The sequence below is a fragment of the Excalfactoria chinensis genome, chromosome 4 (genome assembly GCF_039878825.1).
Source record: "Excalfactoria chinensis isolate bCotChi1 chromosome 4, bCotChi1.hap2, whole genome shotgun sequence".
In the NCBI taxonomy this organism is placed as follows: Eukaryota; Metazoa; Chordata; class Aves; order Galliformes; family Phasianidae; genus Excalfactoria; species Excalfactoria chinensis.
This window is the reverse complement of record NC_092828.1, coordinates 43,600,458-43,615,552: the sequence shown is the minus strand read 5'-3', so window position 1 is coordinate 43,615,552 and position 15,095 is coordinate 43,600,458. Positions and strand designations below refer to the sequence as shown.

The following is a 15,095-nucleotide window of genomic DNA, read 5'->3' as shown; positions in this document are numbered from 1 at the left end:
TGGAGCTGGAATCTGACAACCAAAAAGAGAGGCTGATGGCATTGTACGCTCTCTTACCCTCAACACTGAAGGAAGCTGAAACTGCACAAAGGTAGACCTGGGCTGGGAACAAAGCCCCCCAACTCGTACTGGTGAGCAAAGAGCCTTTCAGACATGAGTTGGAGGTCTGGCTGGCTCCACTCTGTTCTGCATCACCTGCTCCAGGCTGGAGACAAGCCAGACACACCTAGGCCCGATGTGTACCTGCATCTCAGTGATGATGCAGAGGGGCAACTTGGCAAGGACAAAGGTCTGCAGAGAGAAATGAAGCACTCTAGAAGTACGTGGCTAAGAAAAGCATGTACCCCTTATGTCTCCGACCTTACAACACGCTTTGAAGTTGCAAGGGGACTGAAGATTTTCCCAGATTTAGTGGCAGATTTCACGTCATAGAGCAGGAGAGTTAATGCTGTTGTGAATAACTGCAGCACAGGGCACTCTGCCTGGATTGCCTGTTCACCAAATTATTTTGTTAATCATCTAATTAGGTAACATCTGCGAGAATGTGTCTCCTATGCAAATGCTGGTGCTGGGGTAGGTGCTGTGGGTGGTGCAGCCCCCAGCAGAACCCTTGAGAGAAGGTGCAGAGAGGAGGGTCTGAGGCCCAAGCAGAGAAGCTTCAGACAAAACTCTTCAGTTGCTGCCATGTGAATGCAGCTGACCATAAATGGAGAGGGCTGGGGAAAAGCCAGGCGTGTACCTGCATGAAATACTGCACATTCAGTGCTAGAGGAGGCAGAAATGGGCTTCCCTTTCTCCCTGTGTATTGCAGCAAGTGTGAGCGTGGAGACCTCTTGTTACCATGCCTGGTTTTTCAATGTGAGCATGGAGCCATACCGATGGCAGGCCTCACAAACATATTTTTCTCTCCATGTGTGTACCTTTCTTCTGTGCGTGTACTACTTGAGAATTTACTCTGCTATAATGGAGGGTGGGTGCTATAGCAAAGATAATTAACGGAAGCGTTATTCCGTCTGTTCCTATGCCAAGCTAAACATTGGCATACAGCGGGCAGATCCAACCTGCAGACTGTTACAAGCTCAGCACGTGGGCTCTTGATCCTTGCTGGTGAAAACGCATAGCTAACGGTGATGACTCTGTTGAAAAACTGTGTTTTGTAGCTGAGAATTTGCTCCATCAAACAGCGCCATTGTGCTCTTTGTATCAGAGATAAACAGGAGGCATTACTTTCACAGTGACCTACACATACACAGCCCAACACAATTCCTCTCCAGTGCACGCGGCCCAGCTAAGCCCAAAGGTTGGAGACCTCTGTAGGAGGAGGACACAGAAACAGCCAGATTCACCCACCAGTGCACATTAAGTGTATTTTTATTTACAGAGTGGAGATGCCTAATAAGTTATAAAGTTAGACATCTGATAATTCAACTTCTTTTTTTCTTGTAAAAGTATATAAATATATACATGGAACTCTATCAAGTAAACATTGTTAACTGTGGTACTTACAGTAAACAGTCACCGCTATCCTTACGCTAACAGGCAGCTCTTAAAGCTTAAATACTGATTTAAGATAACCTCTATAAAATAGCTCCAACTGTACTAAAAGGCCAAAACATTCGTTTGCCATACACAAGCTTTTAAAAGAAACCATTAAAACGGCATGGTAATAAAGTTTGCCAGGACAAAAATACTGCTCTAACCCACCCCCTATGAAACAAATACTCCAGAGCAGCTGCGGAGCTGCAGGAGTATTTTTACATTACTTTCCAAACCCCTCCCCCCCACTTTTTGCATTAAAATATTTTTTATTCGAGTATTTAATCACATATTAAGGAAGCTGCAAAAAAATGCAGCTTTATTAAATATTATTTACTGTTATACAAATATCTCACAGCTGTGTCCATGGGCTGAAGACACCAGTGGTATGGCATAAGCTCTCCTTTGTCCATACACTATGTACCTTATCTGCAGTGACACACAGAGATAGATAGAGAAAACATTTGACAGCAGCTGAAGAAAAGGACTTTGATAGTATTGGCAGAACAAAGAACAGGTGAGAGCCTTCAGGTCTCCTCACTTCCTTATTTTTAAAAGCGCTTCCAGTTCAGGATTTTATTTGCCTCTCTTCTTCATGCTGGAGATGATTCAGGACATACAGGACAACTTGATAGCAGAAGATGTACTGATCCTGCAAGAGGAAGAAGATCAGAGTGCATATTATGTTAGCAGTGCAGCTTTGGGAGCTAATGCATGATTTGGGCTGAGAGTTCTTTTCTGTTTGCTTTTGTAAACTCTACCGAGAGAAGTCCTTCATGTTCAGAAGGTGGTTGCAGGTCTGATGTAGGTTCAATATCTCTAGATCTAGATTGCTCCCAGAGGTTTGGTTTACTTCTAGCTAAATACCTCCCTCCAAAAAGAGACTTCAAAAAGCTCAACTCATTTCCTCTCTTTAGGAAGAAGAAAACTCCAGTTCCAACTCTTTTTAGTCACAAATTGAAAGAGTGCAGCATGCTTAAAGCTGCATATATTTTTTAATCTATAAAACGCATCCTGATACTCAGTGACATGCATCCAATTTCATTCTCATAACACAGGGCTTGCATTAGAGGGCACAAAGACAATCACTACAGGAAGCTTCCCAGCACATCAGACTTAGAATCCCAGTGTCTGGAAAGCTGTACCTGGAGACTCACCTCAGTCTGCACCATCCCATGCCGCTGCAGACGCATTGTGCGCACCAGGTCTGAGATGTCAAACTACCAAAGTAAACAGCAGCAAGTTAAGTGCTGAAAAAAGACATACGCGCATACACAAAATATCCCCAGCACCACACCAAGGAATCCAACCAGGTCCATGAAACACGTAGCAGTGAAACAACTTACAATTGCATGTATCCTGCACACACTTGGTAGGTTACCAGCATGAGCTGCCTCAGGGCAATAAGGATGTCACTCTCCTACAACACCTTTTTCTTTCTCTGTGCAACTCCACTGGGTTTCTGGATTACTGTTACCAAGAGCTGAATATGCAAAAAATCTAGTCCTTTGGCCCAACCAAACACAATGCCTTTCATATCTCCCAGTGTGTAAAACTTCTGGACATTTGGTGGGTGCTTAAAAACCCTACTGAGCTAACCATAACTCTGCTTCCCTACAAATTCACAACAGGATTTGCTGTGCTGGCCCAATGGTGGACAGCAACATACCGAAGCTAGCCAGCACCTTCCTTAGTATCACTCAAGAAATTATATTCCCACTGGTGCTGGAAAAATAAACTGACATACTGCTGTCTCAGGTCAAGGTATTTCTACAGTGTGAGATTGTGATGGTTTCTTTTATCACTCATTTTAAATATGGAAGCAATACTCTCACTGAGCAGAGTTCCTGCAAGTCAGAAGCATGGTTGAGCCCATTCTCTCAGGTACTCACATCGAGGTCTCTGCTGATGAGCCCCAGAACTACATCGATACAAATCAGGGTCCCTGAGCGGCCAATGCCTGCACTGCAGTGTGTTACTATGGGTCCTGATCTGTGGACGTGCCGCATGTAGGAGATGAACGTCAGCAGGTCGTCTGGCTGAGAAGGGGTGTCATGGTCGGGCCAGGCGGTGAAGTTCAGGTGGGAAATGTGCCGTACCTCACCTGTCTGAGGTTTAACAACAACAGCAGGAACAAAATGTTACACATAGCAAGAAGAAAAAGAAGACAGAGAAGTTCCTAAATGTTAAGTCTTAGAAGAGAGAGATTTGTTCCATGAAATTGGTCTGCAATTCAACGAAACCAAAAAAATGATGACTCAAACTGAAAATAAACAGTAGGTGGTTAAATAGTATGAGGTCTTCTGTGCAGACCAATCATGCACAGGAACAAACCATCCAGACTGAATGCTGTATCTCTACATATCTTTCTGCTTCTGTGGCCAAAGACACCTGGGGAGCCACATCTGAAGTCTAATTAGCATCAAAAAATCTCCTCCTGGCCCAACTGCCTTCTCCTGTAAAGGTCCCACAGCAGCACAAACTGTAGCGCTGAAGAGTTGCTCAGTAACTATCACTGGGCAAAGAGAAGCACTACATTACTTCCCAGCACAGACACTGTGATTGAAACCAGGCAAGACACCAACACAAAGACAGAAATGCCAGCACTCAAAAAGCACGTAAAAATCAGACTGACTTACCTGGATCTCTTCTAGCTCCAGCACTCTGATGATGAAGCCCTTCAGCTGCTGAAACCTTACAAGAGCCAGCCGCAGTCTATCTGTTATCATGGTGGTTTTATGGAGCACATCTGGCCAGTAACGCTGGCATTTTATCTTCTCTCCTTCAACCTCCTGAGTCATCATGGCAATCACAGTACAGTTTTGCTCCCAAACCATCTGCCAGAAGTCTGCTACAGTAGTGGGGAGAGGTCCTTGACAAGCAATGTAGACAAACTCCTCATTCCCCACTGGCATGCGAATGAAGCTGGCATTGATGTATCCACCTTCACTGCCAAGAGGAACTCTGGTGGTATCGTCTGTGTTTCCAAAACAACAGAAATACTTCAATGTTAGGCGTGAGTATAATTAAATCTTGACACAGCAGAGATGCTGAGCCTTACAAACTCGAATGGTGTTTATCCCCAAAGGTGCTTCAACATTTAATTGAAAAACAGAAAACAGAAAACACAATATAATACTTGCATAGAAATACAGATCAGTACTTCTATTTGAATAAAGAAAAAGATGGTCAGGGAGGAAATCTAACCAACAGACATCATGGTGCCTGACCTCAACTGCAGCACTCCTGATGCTGAGGCTCAATACTTCTCATGCAGAGCTAAGCCTGTGTCAGTTGTCACTGCTCTGCAACACTACTCTCAGCTAACAAACAACATTTTGCTGCAGGAAATTTACTGACAGTAAACATACAGATAGTATACCTGTCTGTTATTCCAAATTTACACCAGTAAAACTGAAAAAAATATATATATTTAAAAAACTGTCTGTCTACTTCCATATATCTCATTTAATAATGAGTTGAAACACCTGAAAAATCTCTGGGCATTCATTCTTAGCTGTTGCATGAGTTTGTTGTTCACCAGTCTTACACCACTTTATAAATACTGACTGTAAACACGTAGAAAATGCCTGCTCTATTTATTTTTTTCCTGCTCAGCAGCAGATCCAATTAATTTTCCATACAAATTAAGACAAAATATCTACCCTGAATGCCAGACCAATTAATACTCACAAGGGAGGATGTTTTTGTATCTGTTCTTCCTCCTGTTCTCCTTTGCTTGTCCAATCAAACACTGATCCAGAGGCTTTAACTCTTGAAGATTCTGTAGGGAAAGAATGTTTTGTAGGGCCACAAAAATGATACAAGGGATGGAACACCTCTCCTACAATGACAGGCTGAAAAGAGCTGAGGCTGTTCAGCCTGGAGAAGAGAAGGCTCTTAGCTAACACCTGATAGCGGCCTTTCAATATCTAAAGGAGAGCTACAGGAAAGAAGGGGACAGACACTTCAGCAGAGTCTGTTGTGACAGAACAAGGGGAAAAGGCTTCAAGCTTAAAGAGGTAGATTTAGGTTAGATACAAGGAAAAAGTTCTTTACAGTGAGGGTGGTGAGGCATTGGGACAGGTTGCCCAGAGATGCCCCTTCCTTGGAGACTTCCAAGGAGAGGCTGTCTTAGGCTCTGAGCAATCTAATCTAGCTGTGGTGCCCGTGTTCCCTGCAGTGGAGTTGGACTAGGCAACCTTTAAAGGTCCCTTCTATTCTGTGAATTACTCATGCATTAAAATGCTCTGAATGATGCAAGTGCTGAGAGTAGCCTCTAAAATAAAAAAACAAACATAACAGGTGTGCAAAATCATTCAGTCACAGAAACTCTCAGCCTCTTCTCCCAAAAGAAGTCACTGAACAAGACTGACTGTAAGGCTTGGAAAGGACTATTTTCACATCCCACAGCTCAATGCTGCAGCATTTCTTTTCCTTGTCTATGCCTGTTAGCATCACATTCACTTGGTAATTTACCCAAAATAAGAAAGACACAAACACATTTTTGAATTGAACTCCCAGCTCGACCCAATCTCATCTCTCAGCAGCTGCTGGGGGGGGGGATGTTTGTGAAGGAACTCTTCTCATTCTTTTAAAGAGCTTCACATTAAAGAGCTGTGGTATTTAAGGCAGTGATGAATCAACTGTTCTATTTCTGTTCCATCCTGTTATAAGGCCAAAGTTTTAGAACAAAGGCCCTAACAAGACCGATGTTACTCACTTCGATCTCTTTGGAAGGAACCCCCTGTTCCAGCAGTCCCCGCAGTACCCTGATGGCCGCCTTCAGCTTTGTTCCGCAGTACTTGCCACCAGGGAGCACACTCACAGCACGGAGAGTGGAGATCTCTTCGTTTGTCACCAGAGGGAGATCTGGCAGAAGAATGAGGCTGATTTGTATGGCTGTGCAAATAACGAACTAAACTGAACTAAATTAACAACTAAAAGGAAGGAAATATGTAAAATGCAGTGCAATGCTGCATGTCCTCACACTAGATGGTTTCCTTGTCATGAAAGGCTGCCTTTTATGTATTATCTTACACAAAAAGCCATGACCAATAGAGCATCCTTGAGTGAAACAGTCCTTCCAACATGGTTTGCTTCCTCTTCAGAATCCCTCCATACAACCCAGAGAGCATACAAAGAGCTTCTCAGTTTGAGAGACAAAAACCAATTAACCAACATGACCAGCAAGAAGCAAAACTGAAATGGATCAATCAGGGAACAGAGGATTCTCCTGAGCTCCAAACAAACTGCATATGCACTTTAAATGTAAGTTCTTAAAGCAAAAGCATCACAAATCCACAAATGTGCACAGGGATGAGTTCAGAACTGTCAATTAAATACACATTTAACAGAGTGCCCATCTGTAGCACTTATAGTGAAAAATATCCCACAATTACCATTTAAAAGACATGTTAAACACCTTTTTTTTTCCCTGTAAAAGCAAGCTTCCTATCAGGCCTTTGGTGTCCCTCCCAAACATGACAACATTAACAAACTCGAGGGCTGTCTGTTACTGCAACTAAATGTCTTAAACCTACTTGTTCAGTCACAAGGCTTACACTGATCTTTATTTTCTTCTTTCAATGAATACACGCACTAGAGACAGCTTCAGTATAAGGATTTCAGGACTTGACATTTCTAATTCTCAAAAAGTAAAGACTAGTATCTGTCAAATACATCCAACTTAGCAGTTCTCCACCCTGCCAAACTGAGCAACAATGGAAAAACAAGAGTCCATGCGCAGGGAAAATAGTGAACAACGTGAGCATTGAGCAGGTAAAATTTCAAGCACACGAGATACTGATTTGATCACAATCAAATCGCACAAACCATCACATCTTATTAAAGATTTTGTCAGACAGGTGGAGGAAAGCTGCTTTCAACTCCACTCCCACCATAGGCCCAAACTCATCAATATGTGCCCCAATAGACTTCCAGACACGTTACTTCAAGTTGTAAAGATTCCTTCCAGTGAGCCACCGAGTTTTTGCTTATATCACACCCTCAAACCATATCCAAGACTTTTAAAAATTCACATCTGAACATAATGGCTACTTAATGTGCTCTTCAGTTTTCTATTAATGGTTTGCTAAAGCTCTTGCCTTTATTTACACATTCCTGGCTGATTGATTCAATTGGCAATTCATCACTTCCCCACGTGATTTCATCTTCATCTGCTTGACTCGAGGGAGGCTGTGGAGGAGATCTAAGGAGAGCAAAGAACAGAAGTAAGAAGCGACACCTAGAGACTTCCAATGCAGTTGCAACCTCATGAAGCATCGCCAGAAAGTTATTTACAGCTACAGGTACCCACAGACCAGATCCACAGCACTGATCTGAAAAACCCACTTTTTTCTTTTTCTTTTTTTCTTTTTTAATATTCAGCACAGAAGTAACAACATAGGGATTTCTAGGACTCAAGGCAGGTCAAAGCAGAAGCTAATAACGTGGTCAGGTATACTCTCAGTTTTCCATGTACAAACAGTAAGCGTCAAGCAGCCAAGAGGTTATTAGACTAACCAGTGGAACTACGCGGGCACTTTAGGACCTGAAGAAATCATATTAGGGAACCTCGTGAAGATTCAAATTGAAGACTGTTTGAATTTCTTTGTTTGAAAGAAATAAACTGTTAGTACAGTGCAGATGAAGTTGTTTGGAACCACCTGCCAAACGTCCTACTTACTTGTTATAACCACATATCAAAGGAATAAAAATGCAGCCAGGGCACGGTAACACACATAAACCTGTCTAATATTCAAGTGAATTATAAGCTTTCAAATAACCAGGACAGAGAGTGATTTGGCAAAACATTATACATATCTATCTATCTATCTATCTATCTATCTATCTATCTATCTATCTATCTATCTATCTATCTATCTATATCTCCTACACACACATCCAATCTGCATTATGACACATCTCTACTGACTACTTCAAATCTCATAGGTTTACTTTCAAGAAACACTGGAAAAGAAATGTTACCTTTCTGGCACAGCTCCTTCCTCACCATGGTCTTCACAACCATTTATGTGCATGGGCTGTTGGAAGAGAAACTAAACATATCAAGGTTGCTGTTATAAAGCAGGGACAGGCTGGATAGACAAGAGCTCTGCTAATTTGAGACAACACCTGGAAAGCCAATGACTGATGTAAGAGAAGATGTGTAATAATGCTGGGGATGCAATATATAGAAGTCATTCAAATTAATGTGAGTATTTTAGTAAAACGTAAGGGTTTCCTCACATTTATATTTACATCTTGGAAAGTCCACACAATATTCATTGTTCCTACTCCCTTTCTCCACGCAGCAATCAAGGAAATTTTAGATGAAATGGCTCAAATAACCCTAACAAGCAATTATATTATTACGTTTTAAAAATAATTATTATCTAAAACGCATATAAGGGTATTTCTACAAACTCCATGCAAATATGGAAGATGATAAATGAAAAAGAGACTATCTGAGAAAGAAAAATCTGCCAGCTTCTTGCCATCTCACCTCTGAAAAATCTTCAGGTAAAGATGAGCCATCACAGTCTGTGTCCTCAGACTTATCTTCTGCCAGTTTCCCATTCATCTCCACTGGAGCAGGAAGATCAGAATGCAGAAAAAAGAGCAAAAACACACTGAAAGATGCCCAGAAATCACCTTCTCAAACATGTGAATCTTGTAATACCAGAATATAGGCACCAGAAAAAGCCCCTCTGTTATCAGTATGTTGAAGAATCAGATCTGAGGCTTCCTCTTTTTTAAATATAACAGCTGCAATTGAAAGTGAGATTGTTGGCACAGCTAACAGAATTGCTGTGCCATGGTGTAACAGACGGACAGGCCAGTGCTGTTAAGTGAGCAGACTGACATGCCAGCAGCATGTCTGCAACTCCATTATATTTAGACACAGAGAAGTTCTAAACCAGGCTTCTGCTCACTCTTTGTTAAGTCATAATGAAAACCCTATAGAAAAGGCCTTACCTATCTGGCTGCTACAGCAGTACTCTGCTGCCCTATCTGACAAGTTCAATATATCTTCATTTGCAAAGGCCAAATCCCATCTAAAATAAATTTGAAGTAGTGGAGCTCATACAACTGGCTGACGTCCTCATTCCTCCCTGATTTTAATGTAACAATGGATGACAATAAGCAATGTGAACTTTAAGAGAAGCAAAAGTGGTGAAATAATTATAATTCTAGAAGGTCTGATTTCTACTTACACTGTACAAAACAATTCCATGTCACCCATCATACTTGCCACTGCTTGCTAGGCACTGTACTTTCAAGAGGCCTAGTTTCCAGTGATCCATTTTTCCAGTGACTCAGTACCTGGCAGATGATCTTCTGATGTGGCCTTCTTGATGTGCAGAAGGCTCTGCGCTTCTGATGTTGCATTGTTACGATTTAAGAGGTTCTGGGCTTCCTCATCTACAACATCCAACAGATACTGGACTACTTCATTGTGATCATCTTCATCATAATAATCATCATCTGGAACCTCTGCTTCTAAAATGAAATAGTGTAAAATCATATATTTTTTTTCCTAAACGGAGGGAGGGGGGGGGACGACAGGGTAGAGAGGAGCAGACACTGAAGTGTTATTTCCAGTTGTTACAACTTTCTCTCATCGTCTCTGGCATAAAATCCAGATTTCATAAACCTACTTCCAACATTAAGAAATTCCTCAAGAGCACACTACAGGGCTTGAGGATGATCTTCTAAACATTACATTCTTACTTTGACTTATTTCAGTCTGTTCAAACTGTGCAATTGCCTTGATTCTCCTTCATCCATGAACCAAATACTGAATGACGTGGTCCCTCATCTCACCTGATTTGTCACTGTGTTTAGAAACATCTGATATTGGAGCAGTGAAGCCAAGTGAAGAGGCATCTCCAGACCCTGTGAGATTCATTTGTCCCTTTGTATGATGGATATTATTTTCTGTGTTTGCATGAGAAGGTCCTATGATGCTGTTGCCATTGACCTAAGACAAGTGAAGAACAGTACAACTTAACTCCTGAAGTTTGGCACTTTTTTTAAGCAACAAACAACCCTTTCACACAGCTCCATTAGGAATAAATGGAAAGAAACTAGGCATATCCTATATCATCTGAGCTAACTGGATGATGGGGTGAGTAGAACTCTATCTGTCCATTTGGTAGCTTTTTTGTATTAGAATTTTCAAATGAAATGAGAAAAGGAAAAAAAAAAAAAACAACCCACCAATAACTAAGAAAAATAAAACACGTGGAGAACTACTAGAAGAAAACACAAAATAGTATCTCACATTATTACGTCCTCCATAACACATATGCAGGCTCCAAGTCCTTGGATCCCACATCATACCACTTCACAAAAAAAAAACAACAAACCAAACCAACAAGAAAAAACAGAGAGGTAAAAAGGAAGAAACAACTACAAGCATCTGCAAAAGCTGGAAAGAGACCAGATTGCAGCCTTGTATCCTTATGAGGTAATTCGTCTTTCTAAAGAGCAGTCCCAAAGATAGAGAAGATTAATGCCAAAAACTTGTGCATTTATTATTATAATTGCTTTTTCACATCCAACAGCAACAGCTGGATCTGCACAGTTTGGTGAAAAGCACTGTTTAATTAATTTACTTTTTCAAACACACTAAAAAACAACTTGTATAAACGATATGCTTTTTTCTAGGTAATGAAAATGTCCTCCCCTGAGGGATATTTACCTTGGGCACATAGGCATCAGTCGTCTTTTCTGTTTTATCACAGGGATCACCATGTGAGCAGCCTAAATAAAATGGGAAAAAAACAACTTAAGAACATCGTTTCCACTGTAATTACATTAGTTTCCATTGATGATCTTTTATATAAAAGATACAAGATGTGTTGTGAAATGGGTAACATTTCTGCCTGTTTGATTAATGGTCATTGACAAAACTATGACTGATGACCTATACTTGATTACGGTTATTTGAACTTTAAGTTCAATGGAACGAGAGAGCAGGAATGCTCATAAAAATAACCAACTCTAAGCAAAGATGAATGTTGATAAGCAGCCTAACAACCTGCAGTTGGAAGGCAGCACTTGCACCTTACGGAAATAGATGTGATTTCCTTTCCTTTCAACTGTATAGATTACTACCTCACAATCATCTATCACTTTCCCCCCCCCCCCCTAAAAAAACAACCAACAGCAAAACAAAACCAATACACATCATCTGCAGCTGGGTCCTCACTCTAAGGTACCTTCCCCTCCTTGGTAACAAAAAGAGCGATACTGTGATATAAAAGACCAGTGCCTATCCCAAACATCACATTATTGGTATAATAAATGAGACACGGAACAAGTAGTTGCTATGTACCTAGTTTCTAGTGCAGTTCTGGATTTGCTTGTAAAAGCACGTGTAAGAAATGAAGCATTTAGATGAAATCACAGAAAGATAAAGGTGTTTAAGGCAGTGTCTTCCAAGATCCAATTACAGGGCTGGTTCTTAACCAGTATCTTGACCAAGTTTTTGGAAACAACGTTTAGTATAGTTGAAAAGTATATAAGCAATTGGAAGAACTAAAATGATGTCAAAAGGCAAGATCAATATTCAAAACTAATGATACATTAATGGAGAGGTGTGAAAAACAAGACTGTGATGAATCAAAACAAATGAAAGCACCAAATGTCAATGGAAAAAGTGAATGTTTCAGACATAAGAGGCACCATACGCAGTGACTCAGCAGAGAAGCAAATGCAGCTGGTACTAAATCCAAGCAAGTAGTACTTAGCTTTCACAGGGTCAGTACTAAAGGAGTCTACAGAATGCTCAAAGCCATTGCTCGTCTGCTAGGCACTGGTGAACCTCAGTCCACACCATGTGTGGGACTGCAGACACCACATGTGAAGAGGAAAGCAGACAGATGGAAACAAACCCTGGGGATACAATAAAATCAGTCTGGGCTGTTTTACTCTTGGAAAAGAGAAGATGAACGTCAGACCTGAAGCCACTGCAGATGTAACAGGATGATGTTTTTATTTGTGGTCAGAACAAACCAGACTCAAGTAAAAAAAATTCTATATATGTAATAATAATAATGAATCTGTTAAACTTACTCCTTGAATGACTTAGGCTTATTATGAGAGAAAATTTCAGAACTGCAAGAGAAACTGAATAAATGCCTGCTGCAGCTATCTCAGCAAACAGAGTTGTAGTGCAGCAATGCACACTAGAGAGCATGTAAGACCCACAACACTTCCTTCATTTTTACAGATGTGCATTTCACATGCAGTAAGTGACCGTGGAAATCTTACCATTAGCTTTCTTTGACCATGAATCTGAGCTATCTGGGCTCCTGGATTTTGGAAGTACTGGATGACCATCTCTATGAAAAGAAACATGTACAGAAATTTTCATTAAAAAAAAAAATAAATACATATATATATCAATAAAACCACCAACAAACAAAAAACACAGTTATTGTACATACGTGCATCTTAATATAAACAATCAACAAAACTTGTCATTGCACTTTGCATTTTAACAGGTCTGGAATGCTAAGAACATTTAATGACAGAGATGAAACACTGGTAGTTAGGTTGGTTCCTACTTCAGGAATCAATGAGAGCTTTGTGCAGTTTTATTTCAGGTTCTGACAGAGATTTCATCTTGTTTGCCTCCAAATTAAAGGATAGGCAGGGAGGGAGCAAAGAACATCAGCACGACAAGCAGGTTTCAAAATGGAGGGGAATGTTGCCAGGTTTCCCATTCCAAGCAGAACTTAAAACTTAGGAATAGTCTGACGTTTGTCAGGCTGCAGTATTTCCATAAAAACAGAAGCAGGGATTAGTAAAAATACGGTGGTGTACCAGAGTCTGTGCCAGAGGGTTCTGACATTCAGAGCTGTGCCAGAACATCCACATGATGGAATTGTGTAAGCACACAGCAGTTTTTTCTCATTCTCTCTCTCTTTTTTAAAAATACATATATTTGTAGAATGCACAGTAATGGTTTTGATTAAAAAAAGATAAAAAGGAAAAGAAAAAAAAAAGAAAAACTGCATTAAAACATTCTGTGCCATATTTTGCAAATGTTTTTAACACTTGATAGCTTGACACATCTTTGTCTTCGCAAGAAACACTAAACACAGCAAGTATTAAGTGCCCTTCTATTGCACTGAAGTGCAAATCTGAGAGCATATGTTCTCTTTTTGTAGCACCAGCCCTCAATAACATGCCAGCTGATACTGCTCTGGTGAATAGCTGTCATACCTGGAACATGTTTTACCCACTTATAATCAGTGAGAAAAGCAGTAAGTACAGGGAAGCATGCAGTTTCAGAACACACCTGGTCACTTTGAGCACGACCCAAGGAAGGGATGTTTCTAATGTTCTTTTGGCTTCTTTCAATGTCATTCCTTGTGTGCTGACCCCATTAATGTAATGGATAATATCTAGTGCACGGAGACTCTCCTCTCTGGCAGCAGCTGATTTGGGGAGAATGTCACTGATATATACAACTTGGTAAATGCTGTCATGACCGCCTGCTAACAACAGACCTGTGCAGGAAGAAGGAAAAAAAACAAAAAACAAAATAAGGTCTAATACTTTCTTTGGAACTTAAGAAAAATAATCACATTAGCATGAAAGAGCACTATAATTCTCTATTACCTAGCTCCTCTTTATGGCACGTTAGTGTAATATCGGGCAGCAAGTGAGGCAATATTGGCATCTTAGGTAACTCCAGCACACGTCCTAGAACCAATCTGACAGTCTTTGGGGCAGCACGGAGAAAGCTGACTGCATCTGTATGACTCATGTTGGTGACATCAATGTCATTAACCTGTGGAGACAGAATCAACAGAGCTTGGAGAAGGCTCCAAGGAGACCTCATTGTGGCCTTCCAGTACTTGAAGGAAATGTATAAGCAGGAGGGGGATCGGCTGTTTACATGGGTTGATAGTGATAGGAAAAGGGGGAATGATTTTAAACTAAGACGGGAGATTTAGGTTAGATATTAGGAGGAAGCTTTTCCCCCAGCAGATGGTGATGCACAGGAACAGGTTGCCCAAGGAGACTGTGGATGCCTCATCCCTGGAGGCATTCAAGGCCAGGCTGGATGTGGCTCTGGGCAGCCTGGTCTGGTGGTTGGTGACTCTGCCCATGGCAGGGAGGTTGAAATTAGATAATGTTTGAGGTCCTTTTCATCCCAGGCCATTCTATGATTCTATGATTCTATTTAATCTTAGCACACAACAGAGTTCACACAATTATTCTGGTTTTGGCTCAAAACTGTTATTTTCATGCAGCCCTTTTGTCTGGAAATGGTAATTCTCTCACTTTTATGAGTCGGTCCCCAGGTCGCAGTCTCCCATCACTTTTGGCAGGATCCTGAACAATGTCATGAATGTAGCAGCCCACATTATCGCTCCCTTTGGTCACCGTAAAGCCCAGGCTGCCCTTTTCAGACTTGGTCATGGTGACCTGGAGTTCTACTTCCTAGGGGAAGAAAGTAGCACTTAACAACACACAAAAAAAACAGAAGTGGCTTTAGACCACGGGCAAATTGAATTTAACACTGACAGAAATAG

At 41.1% G+C, this 15,095-nt stretch overlaps 1 protein-coding gene across 5 annotated transcripts in view; it reads right to left on the bottom strand.

Moving 5' to 3' along the window:
- Nucleotides 1–1,354: 1,354 nt before the first annotated feature.
- PTPN13 (protein tyrosine phosphatase non-receptor type 13) overlaps nt 1,355–15,095 on the bottom strand; it is a 102,124-nt gene continuing 88,383 nt past the window's right edge. For all 5 annotated transcript variants that reach the window (XM_072334944.1, XM_072334941.1, XM_072334940.1 and 2 more), the window contains 16 exons: nt 14,845–15,003; nt 14,176–14,347; nt 13,853–14,063; nt 12,820–12,890; nt 11,246–11,307; nt 10,366–10,522; nt 9,865–10,041; nt 9,044–9,126; nt 8,527–8,582; nt 7,644–7,747; nt 6,260–6,408; nt 5,230–5,320; nt 4,176–4,513; nt 3,429–3,644; nt 2,694–2,756; nt 1,355–2,188 (listed from right to left, as the gene is read on the bottom strand). In XM_072334944.1, coding sequence (XP_072191045.1) covers nt 2,105–2,188; nt 2,694–2,756; nt 3,429–3,644; nt 4,176–4,513; nt 5,230–5,320; nt 6,260–6,408; nt 7,644–7,747; nt 8,527–8,582; nt 9,044–9,126; nt 9,865–10,041; nt 10,366–10,522; nt 11,246–11,307; nt 12,820–12,890; nt 13,853–14,063; nt 14,176–14,347; nt 14,845–15,003 — 2,193 coding nt within the window. In that variant the 3' untranslated portion in view covers nt 1,355–2,104. The remainder of the gene's footprint in view (nt 2,189–2,693; nt 2,757–3,428; nt 3,645–4,175; nt 4,514–5,229; nt 5,321–6,259; nt 6,409–7,643; nt 7,748–8,526; nt 8,583–9,043; nt 9,127–9,864; nt 10,042–10,365; nt 10,523–11,245; nt 11,308–12,819; nt 12,891–13,852; nt 14,064–14,175; nt 14,348–14,844; nt 15,004–15,095) is intronic.